General features: G+C 39.0%; 1 protein-coding gene across 2 annotated transcripts; it reads left to right on the top strand.

Moving 5' to 3' along the window:
* The first annotated feature begins 581 nt into the window (after window positions 1-581).
* rps6ka2 (ribosomal protein S6 kinase, polypeptide 2) lies at window positions 582-20,695 on the top strand. Of its 2 annotated transcripts, none has more exons than XM_085167389.1 (22): window positions 582-1,156; window positions 3,352-3,468; window positions 4,738-4,819; window positions 5,481-5,561; window positions 6,400-6,479; window positions 6,769-6,875; window positions 6,959-6,996; window positions 7,092-7,234; window positions 8,034-8,104; window positions 8,376-8,464; window positions 10,161-10,225; window positions 14,442-14,544; window positions 14,694-14,878; window positions 15,071-15,193; window positions 15,534-15,623; window positions 15,750-15,908; window positions 16,136-16,297; window positions 16,400-16,476; window positions 16,751-16,868; window positions 16,984-17,040; window positions 17,418-17,498; window positions 18,572-20,695. In XM_085167389.1, exons 1-22 carry the CDS (start codon window positions 1,052-1,054, stop codon window positions 18,719-18,721), a joined length of 2,283 nt encoding a protein of 760 aa, XP_085023515.1. In that variant the 5' UTR covers window positions 582-1,051; the 3' UTR covers window positions 18,722-20,695. The 2 variants fall into 2 exon arrangements, with proteins under 2 accessions (XP_085023515.1, XP_085023524.1); XM_085167398.1 differs by having other exon boundaries at window positions 586-1,156; window positions 14,736-14,878.
* Window positions 20,696-22,946: the final 2,251 nt, after the last annotated feature.

The following is a 22,946-nucleotide window of genomic DNA, read 5'->3' as shown; positions in this document are numbered from 1 at the left end:
TCTGTATTTCCATCTCCCTCCCCTTTGCTCTCTCTCTCTTGTTATGTAACACTGCAGTTCTGCAAAGCTGCTGATGTGACAGATCCAAGTACCTACACACACAGACACCCACTGATCAACCAGATCCCTCTGTACTTTCTGTGATTGTTGTCCTTGTTGCTCATCATTATTGATCCCAACATTGATTACTGCTGCCCTCGGGATTTTATTGAACACTGTTACTCTGATGCGATGTGACTGGAACTTAGCCACTCTTTTCCCATCTACTGGTATGCAGCCTACACTGTAGCCCATGTTATTTTGTCTTTTTTATTTTTTCATTGCCTGTGTGTGTGTGGAATTGGATGCCACACACAAAAAAAAGAAGGGACAGGAGAAGAGGGAGACGGAGAGGTAGCTGGGTTACAACCATGTGACCTCACCAGCTGTTGCTGTATGCTGTTTGGAGAAACGAAGAGGGAGGTGAGGGCCAGGAGCAGGGGCGAGAATAAGAGAGGGAGGGGTGGTACACAATGTGACTGGTGACAATCCCTAGGTCTGCAGAGAGAGAGAGAGGGAGGTAGGGAGCAGGGGATGAATAAACACATGCACGGGCAGAGATGTGAAGAGGGAGCTCACACACACACACGCACCACCTGATTCAGCGGAACAGATTTATTCGTCACCTCTCCCTGCAGCCTCATGCAGAGAGCCTGATGCAAAACACAAGGCAACCCCAAGCCCAGCAGCACAGGTCCCGTTCATCATCCCGCTGTCGGCCTGCGTAGCTTTAAGCCTCTGTCACAACTCTGTCTGCGTGCTCGCCGGTGTCCACTGCAGCTAAGGGACACGGGACCGTCTGAGAAGCCACCGGAGGGACGAGAGGCGCATGCGAATGATGGGAAACCTAAAGAGCGAGGACCGCATTGAGGATGGACCAGTGATGAAGCTGCGAGACAAATAAACAAACCAATAAAAGATCAATTTCTACCCTAGGACCCCCGGCAGGGGACATGATTATCATTATGGGATAGATACATAAAGGAGGGGAGAGAGAAATCTGCTCGTTGCCATGGATACCAGCACGCGAAAATTCACGGTGAGGAGATGGTTTTCTATTTACCTGAAGAACAAGGCGGCAAGAAACAAAAACACCGCTGGGTTCTGCCAGGTGGAGGTGAGTGGCCTTAGCAGATCAGTTGGACACAAATGCAAATATGCGTGGATCCGTGTTTGCTGTGAGGGGTGCTGCATCACATTTGCACCATGTGCGTTTGTGGGAATGTAACAGCCCAGACACCAGCTCACATGTGCAGCAGACAGTGGACTGCGTGTGTGTGTGTGTGTGTGTGAACAGTCCATGTACACATGGGAATGATTGTGGAAAAATGTGTGTTACTTGGTTTGTTTTGGAGTGTTTCAGGAGTCACTGCTGCGTCGTTCTACAGCTGCTGCTGCTTTCTTTGGCCGTGTGGAAGCTAGAAAATAGAGGAACACGAAGGGAGTCACTGTGCTGTGACGGACACAGAGAGAGAGAGAGAAGTTGTATGGAAATATAGTCAGACAGAAACGCTAACGGGCAAACAAGCAACAAGGCGAGCAGGTTGATAGATAAATGGATACAGACAGATTGATTCAGCGGTCAGCCTCAGCAGTGGAGGTTTATTTATAGCCCAAACAAAGCAGCAGGGCAGAGAGAGGCAGTGAGTCTTTTGTTGCAGATCTACCTGAATGTTTTGGATATTAATGGAGCAAAACCTCACCTTATCCCTCCCTTTTCTTTGTAAAGGAGTGCTGATGAATCATCTTTACAGGCTACGTTAACGTGATTGTTTTATTTTAGCAAATGCCTGCCTGCTTGAGTTTGTTTACCTGTCTAGTCGCCTGTCCCTGGAATGGGATGCTCTGATGCTCCATCAGGAGTGGGTGGAAATTACTCAGGCGACCTTGTTTAAGGAATAAACCAGCAATTAAAGAAAAGAAGGGGACAGTCTGCTCAGTATGAGTTTAAACTTTCCAGCATGTTACAGTTGAAGCCAGGCCTTCATTGACCTCAAAGTGACTGGTGAAAAATCCCATTACAATAAGTTGGACTTTATATTTTTGTGTGTAAATTAGCCCATTGATTGATTTGATCGAAGTGCATCAACATGCAAAAATACTATATAATACAAACTGATATTTTAGTCACCCATTTATAATTCAATTCAGTTTTAAACAGTAAAATCTACAAAATGGCCCTTAAATATAACCTATTTTGCACATTTCATCTTCAAACTGGAAGAGATCTTCTTTCCTTCATCTTCCTTGAATCTATTGTATGTGTGTTGTAGGTTATAGATCTACATTCTTGCTATTCAAGTAATTGTATGGTTTTTAGACTTCCACTGTCTACACTGGTATGGCATAGTTCGTATTAGTCATTATTGTACTATCAAGATGAGAACCTTTCCTATGTTGCTTTCTTGATGGTACATCAATCTGGAAAATCAGACTGCAATTACCTCTGAATTCCTGATAGTTAGGAAAATACTTTGGAGAAACCAGCTGTTTTATCCTTGCTATAATGACAATAACATTTGAAGGCTGTATTTATTTTCATGACTTGCTTTGGTGGATGTTTCTGGTTTAAGGGGAACTTTAGGAGGGAGATGGCATCAAATGACTTGCCGTCACTGGAGAAATGAGACCATGTGATTATTTTCAGCCTCACGTGAACGTTCAGTCACTCTGGCTCCCAGATCGAGGGATGAATTTCTTTCTCTTATCAAACTATTCCACGAGGATGGGTTAGTAGCTGATTACAAGCTGCATTAAATGCATAAAAGGGTATGAAAATACCTCAGCCAAGTGATCCTTCAGGACAGACAGAATCTTATCATATACTAAAAATGAAGGTTATCTAACAGGTTTCATCAAACAAGTGGAGGCTAGAAGAATGGATTTATAACCATTACCCATGTTTACCAAGTCCTGATAGTGTTTTGTACAGAATTACAGTATAAAAGAAGTGGCAGTGCATATCATATTGTCACAATATCCAGTCTAAGCCTTGCCTCTTGTTGAAAGTTGGTCATTCACTTCATTAAGCAGACTGAATAGGCTGAAAAAGGCAGCTTACACTGTGCATGATTTCCAGTGACCTCAGCCAATATCTTGATAGCAATATAATGGCTTGTAGTTGACTATCTATCTTTAGGTATGGATTTAATGAGTAATTATTACATTGACAGCCTTTTTAAATGCACATTGAGGTTATAGGGACACAATTTAATCATTGCTCATATGTTGTAAAGTGTAATTTATTAACTCGTTCAAATCTCACCTTAACCCTAATCCACAAATAATGACTTCTATCTTTTCTTTCATCAGGATGACAGTGTACTTAAGGAGTTTGACATCAGCCACCATGTTAAGGAGGGCTGTGAGAAAGCAGACCCTTCACAGTTCCAACTGCTTAAAGTGCTGGGACAGGGATCCTATGGAAAGGTACAATGTGCAACCATTTACTTACTGCAGCTTTAAGGCTTTAATCTGATGAAAGTGATGGGACACTGACCTTACGGAAAATATCAGTGTTGACAATACCGGATAAAAAAAAACAAACATAAATAACCTTAAAAGGTCTAGAAGGTCACCTCTGAGGCTACATGTATTCCTCTCTGTTTTATTAGAATATGTGGACTTCTCACTTGATGATGCCCAAAAGTAAGTGCACATTCGTGTGACTGTTGAGCACTTCATCCAGAAACCATCAGCATTAATATGCTGCTATAATTGCCTCCAGTCCTGTGGGAAGTATTTCCGAGATAGCCTGAAACCACACTGCAGGAATTTGCTCCTGCTCAGACACCAGAACGTTAAGGTCAGACAGTGATGTGGTGCAATATGGTCTGCCTCGCAGTCAGTGCTGCAAGTCCTCCCAAAGGTGTTGGATTCAGTGCAGATTGGTCAAAGCTTTTCACACAAACTCAAGAAATCGTGGTTTTTTTTTGTTTTTTTTTGTACTTGCTTTATGCTATTGAAAAGAGGCGAGCATTTCTTAAAATGCAACTGTAAAAAAGAAGTGCACTATTTTAGTCCACTTAGAATCAAGGTCCTGCTTAACTCTAAAAATCTAGATTCAAATGAGCCAGGAGATGTCCACTTACCTTTTGGCACAGTGAATATATGCGTGTCTGATTTCAGTGCCGCAGCTGATTATGCTTTACCAGCCAATCATCTGCTAATGATAAGCCATCTAGTTCTAATTATCTGTAGATTAGCTGCCTTGACAACGGTTTCACAGATCACCAAGTTTATTTAAATTAGTAAAGGCCCACTAATTTGTTAATGTTACTGTAGATTAGAGGTCGGAATGGGCCTTACGTGAAACATCAGCAGATGTTGGCATGTGGCTGCCGTTTCCAAGGCTGCAGGCATGGACAAAAGGTCATGTCACAGTGTGGCTTAGACAGCATGTTTACATAGCTTGCTATATGTCTGCTAAATTATTGCAGACCTTGTTTAAATCGTAGCTGTTGTCTCTGTTGCACCGAATCCACATTTCGGTTTCGGTGGCTCTTTTTGATGTGGCTCTTTTATGTAACGTGATGGTAACTTGCTCCAGCTTGGTAACCTACAAATTAAGGGTGAATATAGCATTTTTAAATGTTGTGAAATATAAATGACAAGTTTGTTTTTTTCTTTTGTCTCAGAAACGTCACTACGAAAGAACAGTTGCACAAAATGTGATGTTTATGGTAATTATCATTGCAGGTGTTTCTGGTTAGAAAAATAAGAGGAGTGGACAGAGGACAGCTATATGCCATGAAGGTCCTGAAGAAGGCAACGCTAAAAGGTGATTTAGTGCAAATACACTTGGCATATTGCCCCATTGGCATCATTTCAAATAGTAATAATAATTTAAAAAAATGTTTCTTTCAAACAAAGCCCTTTTGTATCATGTTCTTGTTATCGACTATATTTAAAGAAAGAAACAAAACAAGCACAGGTCCACAGAGGATCAGATCTGAGTCATGGTCATTTGTTAAAATTATTATTGGTTTAGTAGAGAAGCAATAGATATATCATTGCCCAAGTTCTCACAGTGCCCTACATTCAAGGGGATTTTGGGTAAAAGAGGTTAGTTTGTACTTTTGATTCAGATAAACTGTTTTGCGTCAGCCGAGATTATTGTAAACAGGGGTGTACTGTAAAAGCAGGTTCAGATGTCATGTGCTGATTTAGTGACTTTGTACAAGCCTTAATCCTCTTAACCTGCACCTCTGGAATCTAAAGAGTTACACTGTCATCTTGTCAAGCAGACAGATGTTGCAATAACACTGTTATTGTGGTTTTCATTTCACTATAAACCGGCTACACTGGATTTAATTTACTTTAATTTCAAGGAAATGCATTCTTATCCTACATAACACGTACTTGTGTTATTAGACGTGACATTTTACAGAATGAACTGGCTGAAACTTCATTAAAAAGACTGCCTTCTATCTCCTACTCAGTTCGGGATCGTGTGCGATCGAAGATGGAAAGAGATATACTGGCAGAAGTGAACCACCCATTTATAGTTAAACTTCACTATGGTGAGTATGGATTACTTGTGCTTTTTCAGCATGTATGTGTTGGAATAAATTTTAATTATACATGTAGAATGATATATAGTGTTATTAGTGAATGGTTGGCCATTAAACATGGCCTAAGATTTGAAGTAATCAGGTCAGCATATGTACAAGTAATAAGGCAAAAACTCAGATTGCCCTAAATGCTCTATTTCAGAGTTTTTTTCTTTTCTTGGTTGTGTGCTGTTTTCCAAATAGCATCCACTTAAAGGGAAAGTTGAGTTTAAGTAGGGGAAAGAAAGATGAAATGGCTTATTTCAGACAGTAGATGAACCGAGGGTTAGTAGTAAAGCCCAGTACAGGGCAAATAAGGATATTGTTGAACTATGAATCGTGCAAAGCTACTTTAATAGAGTTAAGGAATAAAGGTGTGGAACCAGAAATGAGCATAGAAAAATTGTGTTGGGTAAGTCATTATTTGTTTAATAAATAAAAAACCTATTTTGAGTTGGTCTAAATTCCTCGTTCCTGTAGTTCTAAATCAACAGCTAGTGTCTGTTTAAATGGGGCTGTGTGCTGTTGACGGACTTCAGCAGAGCAGTTGGATAATTAGTCATTTTGATCTGTTACACAAAGACAAGGTGACATTTCACAAGTCATTTTTTTCATTGCATACATGTTCAAAAATGAGGGAAAAGTCATTGTCGTCTGCCCTTATTTGTATCTATACACAACTGCAGATAAATGTGCAGACTGTGCACAAAATAATAGAATACTTTATAGTCCTCAATACAGCAATTAAAGCCTCAAGACGTGTTTAACTTGCATTTCTGTTTGTGCATGTACTTATGTATTTGTGTAGCCTTCCAGACAGAAGGGAAGCTCTACCTGATCCTGGATTTCCTCCGAGGAGGAGACCTTTTTACTCGTCTGTCCAAGGAGGTAGGCTTCCTGGTTCAAATCATAATCCACTGCTCACTGTTTGTTATGGGAAGGTGTTTGTATAACTCCCATCATTCGCCTGTGAAAGAGATCAAAGACAGTCATTTTTTTGTACTTTAAAGGAGGCACACATATTGAGACAATGTGCCATAGTTTGGTTGGCTCTGGTGAAAAGGGAATTTCATAAGAGAGAGCTCAAAAACAAATATGCGAATCAATAACAGACCAGTTTCCCTTTACTTTTCTTTTTTTGGACATTATATTTAATACATTTGTTCATTTGTACTAGGTAATGTTCACAGAAGAGGATGTGAAGTTTTACCTTGCAGAGCTGGCTTTGGCCTTGGACCATTTACACAGTCTGGGGATCATCTACAGGGATCTCAAGCCTGAAAAGTACTAGCTCATAAACATCCCTTTTATGCATTTTAGAAAAACTATTTCGATGCTGATTTTAAAGTTCTCTTCTCCCTCTTAAGCATTCTTCTGGATGAAGAAGGACATATTAAGATTACAGGTCAGTACATCTGACTGAAAACTGTAATTCTCTGCTTTTCTGTCTCTATTTGTCTTTTGACTATGATCCCCTTTTGTCTCTGTCTCACTATCCAGACTTTGGCTTGAGTAAGGAAGCTATTGACCATGATAAAAGGGCTTATTCCTTCTGTGGAACAATAGAGTACATGGCTCCAGAGGTTGTAAACAGGAGAGGTCATACACAAAGCGCTGACTGGTGGTCATTTGGCGTGCTTATGGTAAGTCTTTTACTTTGATAGTCTCTCTACACTTCTGACATGCATGACTAATTTTCCCTCTGAGCATGTAGTCACTCTGCTGGCTTGTATGTTTTATCTAATATGAATTAACTGCAAACTCAGTTCTTAGATAATATGCCAGTGCACTGATTTCTTCATTTGGCTTTCCTCTGGCAGTAAAACAACTTTAATTACTGCATCTGGCAGATTAGGTCCCATTATTTTCAGCAAACGTGCATCTGCTGGATGCTGCTTGTTTTGCTAGCCTGGTGGCTTACTTTACTAATACTGAGAGGTTAAACATTCACTGACAGCTGGCAGCTACATTAGGTCACCAGGGGAAGATGTCAACCCTGTCTGCCCTTGTCTGGTGTCAGGAATGTACTGATATTAAAATAAACAAATAAATAGCTGAATATTTCCCAATATGCTGTAGAGATATTGAAACGTAAAAGAGATTACTGAAAATGACTTCACATTGTAATCCAATCTTTAATGTGGGCGAATACCATTGGGTGTGGCAAAGTTTATTATCAGGGTCCACAGTAGGTTAGGTTTGTTACAGCGTTAACCAGTGTATATCTGTATTTTATGCCTCTCAGCCTTTTCCAGTTAAATGTGATTTAGGTCATGGTATTATGCGTTAATTTCAACCGCTTTGTTTCTGATTTGGCCCGTTTGCAGTGGAAGTCAAATGACTAATAAAATTTGAAGCAAGCATGCTAATGAGATAATCCACCTCCACAGTTTCCATTATTGGGCGGACGTGTTTTGACAGTTGTTATGTTGTGTTTTCCAGTTTGAAATGTTGACGGGATCATTACCCTTTCAAGGAAAAGATCGGAAAGAAACAATGGCACTTATTCTAAAGTAAGACTAATTATTGTTGCTATTTTATTGAACCTTCACATCTTTTACAGGATGTAATATTTAAAAATTCTTATCTGTTTCCCATTTTCCAACTGCATTTCAATTATCTATATTGTATCTTTGATTTCTGAGGGTTGCTTTATAGGATAAGCTGCTTATATAAATCTGCAATTATTAACCTCAAGAGATCCACTATACCTGAATGAACATAAAAATAAACTGTCAGCAGACATAAACATGCATAAACCTGTTTCTTGGCTTGTGTGTTCAGGGCTAAGCTGGGAATGCCACAGTTCCTCAGTCCTGAAGTGCAGAGTTTATTAAGAGCGCTCTTCAAGAGAAATCCTGCTAATCGACTTGGTATGTATAAAAACCTTGAACAATGACAATTAAATGTGTTTTTAGAATAAATTTAGAAACTTAAACATCAGCAGTTTGTGTCCATTTGGATAACTTTTGAAGTCACTTCTTATTTTGCAGGAGTTACACACTCTCTGGTCTCTTGTAATAGGTACACCTAATCAGCACCTCATTTGGGCAAATATTTTAGAAATTCAGCAGCAATTTGCGTCACATGTCACATGTTTGGCATGTAGACATGGTCAGGATAACCTGCTGAAGTTCAAATCTGTCATTAGAATGGGGTGAAAGGTGAGCTAAGTGACTTTGACTGTAGAAGGGTTGTTGGTGTCAAATGGGCTGATCTGTATATTTCAGAAACTGTTCTGATCTACTGGTATTTCCCACATGTTTAGTGAGTGGCAGCTCTCTGAGCAAAAATTCCCTGTTGATGTAGAAGAGCATGAATGAATAAACAATACATTGTACCACATGGGCTACAGCAGCAGAAGACCACACCTCATGCTGCTCCTGTCAGCTAGAACAGGAAACTGAGGATACGCTTCACATAGGCTCACCCAACTGGACAACAGAAGCCTGGAAGAAAAAAGTTTCCAGGTCTTATGAGTATCAATTTCTGCTGCAACATTTAGATGACAGGGTCAGAAATTTGTTTACACATGAAAGCATGGGTCCATCCTGCCTTGTAGGAGGGTTAAGGCTGCTTATGATGGTGTAATAGTGTGGGGCATATTTTCTTGGTACATTTTGACCCCTTAGTATCAACATATCACATTTACCTGAATATTATTAATGACCATGTACATCCCTTTATCCCTTTATAGTGTACCCATCTTCTGATGGCTGCTTCTGTGTCGTGTCGCAAAGCTCCGATAATAAAAAAGTGGTTTCTTGAACATGACAATGAGTTCACTGTACTCAAATGGCCTCTATAATCACCAGATTTCAATCCAATAGAGCACTTTTGGGATGTGGTGGGATGGGAGATTTAGAGCAATTGTGTGATCCTATCTAAATCTCTGAGGAATGTTTCCATCACCTTGTTGAGTCTGTAGTGTGAAGCATTAAGAAAATTCTCAAGGGAAAAGTACCAGCACTAACAAGGTGTACCTAATAATGTGTCCAGTAGTTGCATTAGCAATCTAAAGTAAAAGTCAAAATTGATTTTAATTTGGTAAAAAAAAATCTATTCATATTACAAATGTACCACATATAACATTAGAAATGATACTTTGTCCATTCATGGTTTACAAGAAATTCACCTGCTAAATTCCTTCATGATCATTTTAACAGTGATTTAAATGCAAGAGTGAGATAGCTCTCAAGAGCCTTAAAAAAATCACTAAGGGCCATCATCGCCCTGGAAACAGCTGTTTGACCTGTTGCCCTGTGGTAGATGTTACATTTCCACCAAAATAAAGGATAAATGGATTAAAGAACAGTTTTTTAAATGCACCATGGCATGGTGGATTTATTTATTTATTTTTACTTTTTACTCCTTCATATTCATAATTATTTATTATCTTCAACTGAAAGGGTTTGTTTTACTGTGTGAATGATTGTTGAATTGTGTGAATTGATTTTATTTTGGAGGTACATGAGGATGTAGCATTTCAGTTTTATTGCATCTTATGATTTAATGACAATAAAAGGCATTGCGATTGATTCTGATTCTCTTAATCTGTGTTACTTATAGGTGCAGGACCAGATGGAGTAGAAGAAATAAAAAGGCATCGCTTCTTTGCATCAATAGACTGGAATGTAAGCATAATTTATTAAGAGTATTCTGCGATATAGATATTTGGGTACTATAAACTTGTATTATACCGTTATTGTCTTATAACCATTGTCTTTCCCACATTTATGAATAACAATAATTTCTTACTGCATCAACTACACTGCTGTTGTAGTTTTAAAGTGCAGTAATGAGATTATTGACCTGAGTTAAACTTGAAATCAGCATCACATGGATCAGGTTTACTTGGTATGCCTTGTCAAGACAACTCCTCCTTCACTTCCTCAAGAGTTGTCCACAGTCACGGCACTTTAACATGCTCATGTGATGTTGGTTAGCAGCAAAACCCCTAACTTCCTTTTCTGTCCATCTTGCCTAACTTTTTTTGCAACTAATCTTCTTATCTGTAATAGCCTTTGTCTCAGAAAGTTGGCTCATGTGCAAATGTTTTCACTAAAGTCATTATCCTAACTATCTTTATCTAACCTTGAGACCTCAGCTCCTTTGGATGTACAGTGAAAAACAATTTGTCCCCTTGGCGTTCTTCAAAATGCAAGCTGTGCTTATTGCATGTTAGAAAACAAAGCCCTCCTACACTATTTGTGGACTGAAACATTTGTCAACAGAAGCAGAAAAAATATTCATGTCATTTTTATAAATTTGAAGATTGCATTTCTGATAGGGCTATTTCATTCCCATTCCATTCATCCAGCATTACTTTAAAAAAGTGACACATATTCATGCTGGTTACACACCACCAAGCCTGCTGACTGCCATAAAAGGGGATTTGGTTTTTCTCTCTCCTTTAAATCAGTTTTAAAAGCAGAAATCTCAGCAAAGCAATCATAGACTCATTTGTTTTATTGATTGTAATCATCCTCCCTATAAATATCTGCTCTGATCTCTTAAAGCACCCTTCCTTTTTAATCACAGATGTTTGGAAGGCTTGGGACTCTCATTTATCTGCTTTTGTGAATTATGGCGCTCTTATTTCTATCAGAATCCACTATCATCGGCTTTACATGCTCGCTAATCTCTGCCCTCACTGCGGGTTCCCATTGCTGCCCTCCTCACTACATTACTACCTGCTCACTTCCACACAACATGCTCCCATTTACACATGGTGTTGCTGGCTTGATGTGACAACTGTCAGTAAGAGGCTTATGCTCTATTCTGCACTATGCTAATTAAATCACTGTACTTTATCAGGCAGAATGATTCCACCATCATTCATCAAAACCTTTTCTGACTTTGCGGTCTTAGCCTTTCTTTAATGTCTTGATCTTTGAAATGGTAAAGATTTGTAGCCTCATTTTCTCAACACTATCAAATGAAAACCCAATACTCAAATGCATCAATACTTCCCAATTTCTAATAGTCTCTGTTGGTTACTTTCCATGTATGCTAGTAATAGGAACCCAGAAAGATTGTTCCCTTTAATGGGCACTGCAATGGTGACATCTGCAGGCTATACTCAGTATTACAGCATGTGCCTTTCTGCTGCTGTAAGATAGATATTCACATTTATTCAGAAGTCCTGAGAGGTGTTTCAAGATAGGTGCCAAGTTGTAGCACTTGCTTCTAGAAGGACTTTGTTGTATTCTGTCACATTCTAATTTGCTCTACTTTTTTTTCTTTTCTTTTTTTTTTTACTTCGGTTAATGAATAATTGAATATGATAGTCAGTGAAGAATAGGGATGGGTATCGAAAACCGGTTCTTGTTGAGAACCGGTTCCCACTGTTTCAATTCCTTGGAATCGTTTGCCATTTTTGCAAACGATTCCCTTATCGATTCCAGTCGCCCCGAATGACGTCACCACGTTGCGGAGCGTCATTTACCTGGCAGGAAACATGGCGGCTCAAACGCTAAAAAGTTTGGTTATACTTTACGAGAACGGATGACAACAGGGCAACTTGCAATACTTGCAAAGTAGATATTTCATTTAAGGGAGGAAACACTATGAATATGCAAAAGCATTTGCTCACAAAACACGCGATAACCTTAAATGAATGTCGTGTTTTTAATTCCGCTCCGGATTCGTGAATCTCAACCCAGCAGCAGCGGTAACGTTTGCACGTCCTCTCCCGTTAATACGGCAGGTAAATAATCAACTAACAGTGCATATTATGTTAGCGCGATCTGCCTTATTACAAAACCTGCCATTACTGTGCATTTAGGTGACCATGATGAGAGAGACAGACAGAGTCTGGCTGGCTCAGATGCTGGCAGTTCTTGCTACAGTCTACCGGTAGCGTCTCCTTTCAGGCCAGGATAGACGAATGTCACCGAGCTGTGACTAAGTTTGTGGTAAAAGGCTTGCACCCATTTGCCACAGCAGATGCCCCCGATTTTCGGTAAGTGAATGTGTTTAATTGTAGGCAGGGACATTACTGGATATTCTTGTGTAATTGCTACAGAAGAATATTTATTTTATTATTTTACATTCACAATTTTTTTTCCTGGGGACCCTGTGACACCCCATTGAAGAGCTGTAGGTTGGATCTGTTAAGATCTCACTGTTGGGTTTGTAAGGCCATGTTACTCCTAAATTTCTATCTTGTTCAAAGAGAAGATATAAAACAAAGATCTAAGCTAATTGACCTTAGTGTTCTCCTTTTTTAAAAAAAAAAAAATCGATAAGAGAATCGATAAAGAATCGAATCGTTAAACAGAATCGAAAATGGAATCGGAATCGTGAAAATCTTATCAATACCCATCCCTAGTGAAGAACAAAATATATTGTATGATGGATGGTTGCGTGGTGGTTAGCACTGTTGCCTGAGTTCAGCTTCACCATCTGGGTGGGGCTTCTCTGTGTGGAGTTTACATGTTCTCCTTATGTTTCCGTGGGTTCTCTCTGGTTTTCTCCCACACTCCAAAGAATGCAATTATTGGGGTAATGGATGATTTGAAGTTGCCCATGTGAGTGTGAATGGTTGTTTGTCTCACTGTGTTAGCCTTGCGATAGACTCCCCCACAACTCTGACAAGGATCAATAAATCAATCAAGGCTTTATTCGCCATGTGCAGGTTGCCCTGCAGTGAAATAGGAACACCTGACAAGCCACAGGGTCGGGTGGGGGGTGGAATGGGAAGGAACAGTCTAAACACAGTCATTATCAGGGTGTTTTTGTTTGGCTCCAGCCTTGCGACCGCAACTGGCGCCGAAAGGGTATCCGCATGAAGTGATGGTGCTTTTTACTTTAGTGCGAACAGCTCATATGAATTTCAAAGCTGTTCTAACAGTCCAACACTGGTCTCTCAATCTCCCGTTGGAGAGCCGTGAGCTTCTCCATAATGTTATCAAACTTGCGCTCTGTGACGTTGTCATTCTTGTGCTCAAAGAGCCGATTCTGAGAACTCACGACCACAGTGAGCCTCCCCAAGATGTAATCCAATTTGCGCTCAGAGATGTTATTCTGAGTATTCACAGCAGCTGTAAGCCTCTCCAAGATCTTATCCGTGCAGCATTCAATGATGATAAGCAGAAGAGTTGAATGAATGAATGGATGAATGAATGAATGAATGGTGTAACAAGTGCTACAGTTTTGCACAGTGTCTGTCTGCTAGCTAATGGTACAGTGGCTGTACCCAGTGAGGAAAAAATGATAAAGTGGGATAATATCACTCCAGACAGAGAAAGGTATAAGAAAAAACAGGAAGATGAGAGATTATTTTCTAAGGTAAGGACTCCTTAGCAAGTCATATTATAATATGACAAAATAAAGTTGTCCTAAATCATTTTATATTTTTTAATTGGATATTGGATCTGTACATATATTGTCTGGATATTTCCAATTCTGAAAATATATTAAAGGAAAAGTCCGTGTCAATCAAAGTTTATACTTGACTGTAAATGTAGGCTAAACTGGGAAGTTTAATGGTTACAGTGATGAACTGGTGCAGGGCAGACTTTGGTTGTTGTTCTCTTTTTTTTTAATTGTTTTAATTTGTAATATTACAACTTTTGCACTTTGGGCAACTATTTTTCCGTGTTTAAATAAGTAAATTTTACTTATTTGTCTTATTTCTGTGCAAACTCGGCAAACTTGTGGCCCATTTTTGATCAGATCTGACTAAAATGATCTTTTTTCCCCCCAAACACGCTATAGTCAAAATTTTTACATCGTGTTTTCTTCTGACTTTTATACCACCTGTACAGATCATGTGTCATTTGTGTTGAATTAAGCTGCTGGTGTAACAGTATTCCTATTTCTCATTTTTGTTGTCCTCATTCATAGAAGCTGTACAAGAAGGAAGTGAGGCCTCCTTTCAAACCAACCGTTGGCAGACCTGAAGACACTTTCCATTTTGACCCTGAGTTTACCTCCAGAACACCTACTGGTAACTAAAGCATGTAGACACACATGCAAATACAGAATTAATGTATAGGTTATAGGCGATTGGGTTCAATGAGGAACAGAAAAAAAAGAAAACTACCATACTGCTCAATCGTTTTTACTAAACTTTAATATTTCTAAAACACTGTCAAGCACTCTGCAGACGTTTGGTTCAATGTGTCTTGGGATATCCAGATTCTCCAGGCATCCCTCCCAGCGCGAACACACACCAGTTGTTTCGTGGTTTTAGCTTCGTTGCAACTAACCAAACTCAGGAGTCCAGTGTTGCTACAGTAGCGGCCACTCCTCAAGAGCTGAACATCAACCCCATCGCACAGGTATGACTCTACATCTAATTAAATCACAGACTAGCACACAGTTTATGTATTTAGGTTTCTGACCTTTCCAAACATTACCTCAAACAAATTCCCTGTCAGCAACTACATAAGTCATTTAACATGTGACTCTAATATGTGCATTAAGTGTAATGTTGTAGTGTTTGTGCACCTGATTATGTGTTTTCTCCATAGCATCTCTGTGGTGATCTGGCCTTCGGTGATGTTTATGATCTGAAAGAAGAAATCGGACACACGGGAACCTCTGTCTGCAAAAGATGTCTGCACAGAATTACTTCAGTGGAGTATTGTGTGAAGGTAGGGGACACTTAACCTGAACTGCAATTTATTTAAATACACTATTGATTTACTCTTTGCCTTTAGAACCTCGGCAGTAATATTCTTTACTATGATGGTGTTGAATGTAAACAGGGCTATTTGTTAGCTTGTGAAATGACTATTTGGGGCTGCTTACATATTAAAATAAAATGTAGTCAAACTGGACAAAACTTGCATGCTTACTGAGCTGTAACTCAGAGTTAGTCATTGTGAGAACTTCAGCATGGGAATATATAATAAAACCACAACATAATTTTTAGGTATGTTTACAAATCACTGGTGATCCATAATGCTAATATGCTGTGCACATTTATGTCAGATTATTGACAGAGCGAGGAGAGATCCGTCAGAAGAGATTGAGATTCTGTTAAGATATGGACAGCATCCAAATATTATTACCCTGAAAGATGTAAGTACAACACATGAGCCTGCAGAATAGTGATTTTTAATTTGCATGTAATTTTTCCTAAGCATTTTTTCTTTTTTTAAAAGATATTTGTTTGTATCTGTCTTCTGCATTCACCTTTACCTATAGGTGTTTGACGATGGCCAGTGTGTGTATCTGGTTCAGGAGTTACTGAGAGGGGACGAGTTGCTGGACAAAGCTCTGACGCACACAAATTTTACTGAGAGAGATGCATCAGACATCATCTGCACTCTGACCAAAACTGTGGAATATTTACACTCACAGGGGGTAAGCTGGATGAAGGGAGGGCTTAAAAATCAATCTTTGAATTCAGGTGGTGGGGGGATGGGGGTGGGGGGGGTCAGTCCCAGTGCCATAACTCCATAACTTCAGAGGTCATTAACATCAGCACAAAAGCTGTGTGCTGGGAGCTTCAATGGCAATGTCCATGTAGTATATTTATATGTATGTACATTATTAAGGCTTAATGGTGATTTGTTATTATTTTTTTCCAGGTTGTACATCGAGACTTGAAACCCAGCAACATCCGCTATGCAGATGACAGTGGACTCCCAGAATGCATCAGGATATGCGACTTTGGTTTTGCCAAACAGCTCAGAGCTGAAAATGGTTTGCTGATGACTCCCTGTTACACAGCTACGTTCATGGCTCCTGAGGTACATCAGCAGTCATTACAAGATGCATCTCAGTATCACTTATACAAATTATTTAACAGATATCTGTGAGTGGTTTTCTTTGCTTTCTTTGTATATGTGCAGATTTTGAGGAAACAGGGTTATGATGCAGCCTGTGACATCTGGAGCCTGGGGATCCTGCTCTACACTATGATAGCTGGGTGAGTTTATATGGTCTTAATACAACTCACACACACAGATTGTGATACAGTTCAGGTGTAAACTGTATGCAATGTTGCGATTTTCTTCAAAGACTCCCGCAACAGCAATAAACAGGATGTCTAAATACACCCCCCCCCCCCCCCCCCCCCCACTGTGAAATAACAGTGAGACAATAAGAGAAAATGTCTCAAATCAGAGGTCATGGTTTTCTGGAGTCATGCATTTTTTATTAGACTGAATTGCTTTCTGTAAGTGGGCATTGTTGTTGGTCAGTTTCAGCCCATTTGCCAGCAGTCCCGAGGACACAGCAGAGGAGATTCTGGCTCAGATCGGCTGTGGGAAATTCATTATCACAGGAGGAAACTGGGAACTGGTGTCAGAAGCAGCCAAGGTTCAAACGTCTTAATGCTTTCTGATTTGCATAAAATGGAAATGTTTGCCTCTAGCATCGTAGTATCAGTGCAGAACAAATATATTAACTGTTCATGTCCCCATTTGTTTAACAGGATATTGTGGTTAAGATGCTCCATGTGGACCCCCACCAGCGTCTGACTGCCCCACAGGTACCATTAGTCCATAATAAACTGGCCTGTCATATGGCATATTGTGCTATTAGTATAGTGCAGGTCCCACCTTGACAGTTCTTTTTTCCATCATGATATAATGAATATGCTATAGATATGAATTTTATTAATTTAGACAAAGCAATAGATTACAAAAGTGTATACAAACTGAAATTTTACATACATATAATTTCCTTTAGCCCAGATGTACACATGTGCACTGAGCCTGACGTTCAAACCACGACAGTATATCATGTGTTTGACTATATACCTACACTGTTTGCAATCCTACAGATGTACCATGGTTGTGGTGTTACCACGTTATATACATTATATACATTCAGAGCTGATATCAGTTTCACTGTGATGCTTTTCAGGTTCTTCGTCACCCCTGGATTGTTGAGAGAGACCAGCTCTCTGACAAATGTCTCACCAGACAAGATCCACTCATTGTCAAGGTCAGACCCTTTGTATTGTATGTAATTACGAATACAGATTACTATAGAGATAAGCATATTATCCCCTGTTAATATAGATAGAAAAATCACTTATATATCTATTGTTCAATCTAAAATCTTCTAAGGAGACCCCCAAAGAAAAGTGGATGTTTATAGTTTTTTGGGGTGGGTATTTTTATACTATAGCTCTTACATTTTATGCTATTAATGTTTTGAGTTTGTAAGGCTGCTACCTATATCAGGTCACTGTAAAAGAAACTTTAACATTTTATTTAACCAGGAAGTCCCACTGAAATAAAGCGAATTCTACCTTAAAACAGAAGTTTGGTTCATCCTCGATGTTTAATGCAGAGTAGTCTTAAAAAGTATCTGGGGAAAAAAAACCACTTAAATTGTACCTGAAAGTATCAGATGTATTTGGATAGAGGAATGCAGCTTATAAATCACTCCCTTTTTACCAGTAGTGGTGCTGATTTACTGGTATGTCCATATTTTCAGTATTAGAGTGGTCTCCTATTAAACTGATTAATTTGCACAAAAAGAAGTAGGATTCAAAGTTGCATGCATAGCTTTATAACTGTTTCAGAGTAGTCCTCAAGGTCTGATTAGTTGATAATAAATATAAGTACACAATTTTAGTAAGTATAATTCTATAATTTCATACATGCCACAAAAATCTGTTATTGTTCAATTGAAAAGGCATAGTTAAAGTACTAAATAAACACTGCAGAGTAGCCACATGTGGTAAATGATTTATTAGTAATTCTAATAGGTTAACCTCATAGATTAAGTATACATTTTAATCATACGTTTTAACATAGGCTATTAAGGTACATAAGAGAAGATGCACTTTACTTTAAAGCTTGGGAATTCTTTTGTTATAACAGGTTATTACAAAAACAATATATATATTTAATATTTAATAGCTAATATCTAATATAATTAAATGGGTAACCATCAAATAGATTGTCTGGTCAAGAATTGCTTTAAAATGGCTCTTTTGATAGTAAAGGTGTCACCTGAATTACACAAACACTGATCCAATACAATGCATTCTACTTTTATTCCACTAGGGGGCTCTATCTGCCACCTATTCTGCTCTGAGGCGCTGTGCTCCTGCCCCTGTCCTGGAGCCTGTTCAGTCTTCTGGCCTTGCTCAGCGGAGAGGGATGAAGAAACTCGGGAGTCCAAAACTCACTTCAGATCCTAAGGAAAAGGAATAGCCTCAACCATTTGAATGCAGCACAAATATAATTTTAGCTTTTAATCGTAGACCTGCATTCTAAAAAGCACAAATCACATCTAATAAACTATAACACGACAATATAGAGGCCCACTTGTACTGGCACCAGGATTAGCGTCAAGTCACTCGGTGAATTGTTTCAATTTTAACAGCTTGATGCACTGATATAAAATTCATCACATGCACCTTCATTGGAAACTGTGAAACTGAGTGGCCTGAGGAAGTCAAATAATAGACCTTAAAATAAATTATTCTTAATTTTGAAAAGAGAATTTTCAATTCAAACATACAGACATTTTATTAAATCAATTGCTTCTAACTTACCCATCCTTTGGAAGCTGGCCTTGATTTCAGTTGGTTAACATCCTTGGTCATATAAGTGGCAAGGCTGTCTTACAATACACAAAGACAAACTCTTATCTGCCTTGAATTACTGTATATTTGCAGGAACGGCTGCAGTTCAAAGTAAGAAACAGTAGACTGAAAAAAGGAGTATTCAGTGCCACAAACATAAAAGTAGCAGTATGGTTTATATATTTTTGTATGTCAACAAAAGCATAGCATTTCTTGTTTCAAAGTCATAACTTATACACACAGCATCTCTCTTAGATTAGCATATTTTACTCCAATCCTCAGACTCACGCCTGTTAAAAATGTAAATATCCTACCAAAGGGAATTATTTATTTAAAAATGCCATCTACATTAAGAACCACTGGATGTTGCACTCGAGCACCAGCAGAACAAAACAACCTAGCGTAAATATATATATTGTACAGCTGAGGTATAGTACAATTAAAAACACCAGAGGCCAGTGCCACTGGCACCTTTCTGTACCAGTTTTTTTTTTTTTTTGCCAGATTCAGCTGCTTTCATACGGTGTTGTTCATGTCTGAGGTGGAGCAACACTTGTTGGGAGACTTTAGTCCTCAGCAAGTCGTCATTCAACTGGAGTAACATCATTTCCACTTTACCCATGTCTCTTCTGTTCTGCTCGTCTGGAATATACAGCTACTGAGATACTGAACAGCTATGCTCAAATTTCAAAACACACAGGAAGACTGTGACTATTTACAGAACCTATAGCAATGCCATTTAGTCTTATTGGTAGAAAATGTGATCAAGATTTTTCTTGCATAATTGTCTTCCACAGCCTTTGATTCACTGAGTAGTCTTTAAAAGAAACATGGCACACTCTGCAGTCTATACATTTTAGACAACGTCCAGCATAATTCATCAATTTGCATGTGCTCAAATGTGTTTATCAGTAGGCTTATGTTTGCCATTAGTATCTGAAAGCCAAAACATTGGAGAATCACTGTGTCAGATTTTTGTATATACTGTCTAATGCTGCTGCCCTGATTTTATCTAATGAGATGTTCACTCATAAAGACGAGGTATGATAGAACAGGGTTTTTTGCAGATACTAGTAGCACTTTGTGTTGTACAGTTAAGCCGTAGCAATGTAGATTATAATGCTCCACAAGTTAGAAACATACTTGCTGATCAGAGGTAAAACGTTTTGAGATGTGCAAGAAATAAGCACTGTAGTAGAGACAATACATTCTGGACACAGTTTTGTTTGCCAATTCAAAAACTGGGTTTTGTTGCACTGCACAACGGCAAAAGGTGTGGTTGGCGAACTGATGAATAAGTATGCAGTATGAGTATGTGTGTTGTACAACCGTAAAAGTAATGTTGTATATATTGTTTATTAATTTAGACTGCACGTACTGTTGTGCAAAACCAACAGTATGTTGTATCAGCAGGCTTGGTTCTACAACTGTCAGCAACCAGGAAGACCGATATATTGTTTAGCAAATATATTGGGACTGTACATATTACATTGTGTTGTGCATCCATTGCTGTGTACATACTGTCTATACCCAGCCAATTGTTGAAGATATTGGCCAGAATGCCAAAGTTTTACAAATAAAGGAAAAGAATGGAAAATGACATTGAAGTGTATGAAGAGCTGGTTTGATTTGTTATTCTGACTTGTGACAGAAGCGCTCCCAGTAACGTGATCGATGACATTAACCTGCATGCAATCAATCAGCCATTGCCTAATAAGGATTTGGCTTGTAAAAAAAAAAAATCTATATTTTCATAACATAAACAAAAGGTCCTGTTCCATTTAATTGCTGTGAAGTCAGTGTAGTTTTATATTTAATAAGAAGGGTCACACCAAAAGAAATTATTTTTCCAGTCATTAATAACTATTTCCTAATATCTACAAATACTGAGAAAAATGTTTGACACCAACTTGCCTGTGAAGGGTACAAGAAATCTCTTATTACCTGCCTTTTTTAGGAGTGAAATCTACTAAACCCAACATTTTAAACCTTCATGGTGCAGCAGCAGCAAGCCAGAGTTAAAGCCACTAGATGGCAACCAATCATAGTCCATCCTTTTGCTCTCTTTCCACTGCTTACTTGAAGTTGTCCCTTTAGAGCCATAATCCCTGAAAAAGGAGAAGGAAAACTCTTTAATTTATATCAACCACCAGGCACACCATAAAAGCTTTTAGCAGGCACTGAGCTGATGTGTCAGGTGGGTGTGGCGGGCTCATCAGCCCTGACATTTAAGTGCAGTAGTGCTCGGAGCAAAAGGGATTGTAGGATATGAGTAGATACAGATGACAAGCCCCCCTGTGAAGATGATTGCAGTGGAGTGACAAGAGGAGACCAAACAACAGACATAGCAAGGAGAAGGTGTCGGGAGGGGAGAGATGAAAGGCAAAAGAAAGAACAAGAGCTTTGAGAAACAATAACTCAACCCGGCAATTACAGCTTTGTCAGATTTTATGTTATCTTTTCATAAGGGGAGAACTTCAAAAATGTACTTAGAATCTTAAGAGTATATCGCCATTTTGAATTTATTGAAATCTTTGTAACTTTACCTTATTACCATGGAAAAATACAAATGATTGGTTTTGGTCTTAGGATTTTATATCATATTATCTGTGGATATTTAAGTAAACCACGAGTTGGAAAACTGGTTAGCACCTGATATAGGTTAGCACCCTGTAATATGCAAGTTTTAAAATGCCTATGTAAGCAACTTTCTGGTTTAGTACCAACAGTGGTGTTGTTGAAAGGGGCATGACATTTCTCTGTAAAGGTAAAGTTAAGACATTAATATTTGCAGTATTTTGGTTGCCTCATCACTACATTTTTAAAAAAAAAAGCTATTTCATATTGTCATAAAGATGAGGAAGACCACGATGGATGCAAAGACAAAACAACAGCAAAAAAAACCCCCAACAAAACAAAACAAGAAACACTGTTACTTTATGAAATCCCTGGGAAGTGAAGTGTTCCACTTAGGAAATCACCTGGTACAGTCACCTTAACACCATGTCTTTTAATGACAAACCAGTCAAGCTGCAGTCCTAGATCCACATCCTCATTCTACGTGAGATGTACCCCACAACCAGACTGCATCAGCCCTCCAGAAGCTGAGCTACAGTATGCTAGGATCTCAGGCCGAACCTGAGGTACTGACTTCCAGCGTTGGCTGAGCCAGTGTAGCTTTCAGCCTGGATGGAGGGGTTGACAGGCCCCAGCACTCTTTCTCAATGTACATGTACTTTTGTAAGTGTTTAATACATTCAGCGAGAGATAACCCTGCTTTTCGTCAGAGTTTTTTTGTTTGTTAGTTGGGTTTTTGTTTTTTTTTAAATGGCAATATTAAATGCCATTTCTGAGCCTCCTCTTTGGGAGACCTCTGCTGATCACCTGCATGCAGAGATGTCTGAAATATAGCTGCTGGCTACTGAAGTAAAACATTTTGGTGGTTTCACAGCAAACTGTAGTCTGTGCTTTTGGGACATGAGAAATGACATATGCTCAAGCCAAGCCAAGACGTGGGGTCCTTTTCCATTTCCCTGCCCTTAAAAAGAACAGGAGCTCCTCCTGCTGGGGATGAAGGGAAAAGGGAGTTTCTTTTGTTATGTTTTTGTTTTTGGTTGGACACCCTACAATTGGCAAACTGCCTGGCTGCAGAATACTTTCATTGTTTTGTTACCCCCCTGAGCAAAATGAAGTGGTCACACTTGGTGACACTAACAAAGTATTTCGAAGTGTCTGATGATGCTGAAGGGGTGCTTGGTGGCACTGTCATTTGTCCTAGCATCTCCTCTCTTTGAACTAGAAGGGATGGAGACTGATGCTGGATTCCATCCACCTAAGTAAGATATTGGAGT

This window comes from Neolamprologus multifasciatus, chromosome 1 (genome assembly GCF_963576455.1).
Source record: "Neolamprologus multifasciatus chromosome 1, fNeoMul1.2, whole genome shotgun sequence".
Lineage (NCBI taxonomy): Eukaryota > Metazoa > Chordata > Actinopteri > Cichliformes > Cichlidae > Neolamprologus > Neolamprologus multifasciatus.
Note: the sequence above shows the minus strand (reverse complement) of the source record. Positions and strands in the feature narration are given on the sequence as shown.

What these genes read in the sequence shown, in the direction of transcription:
- rps6ka2 (XM_085167389.1), top strand. Translation starts at nt 1,052, where the DNA reads ATGGATACCAGCACGCGAAAATTCACGGTGAGGAGATGGTTTTCTATT. An exon ending in TATAGTTAAACTTCACTATG is followed by an intron (nt 5,562 to 6,399) that starts GTGAGTATGGAT and finishes GTATTTGTGTAG; the next exon opens with CCTTCCAGACAGAAGGGAAG. An exon ending in AAGATCCACTCATTGTCAAG is followed by an intron (nt 17,499 to 18,571) that starts GTCAGACCCTTT and finishes TTATTCCACTAG; the next exon opens with GGGGCTCTATCTGCCACCTA.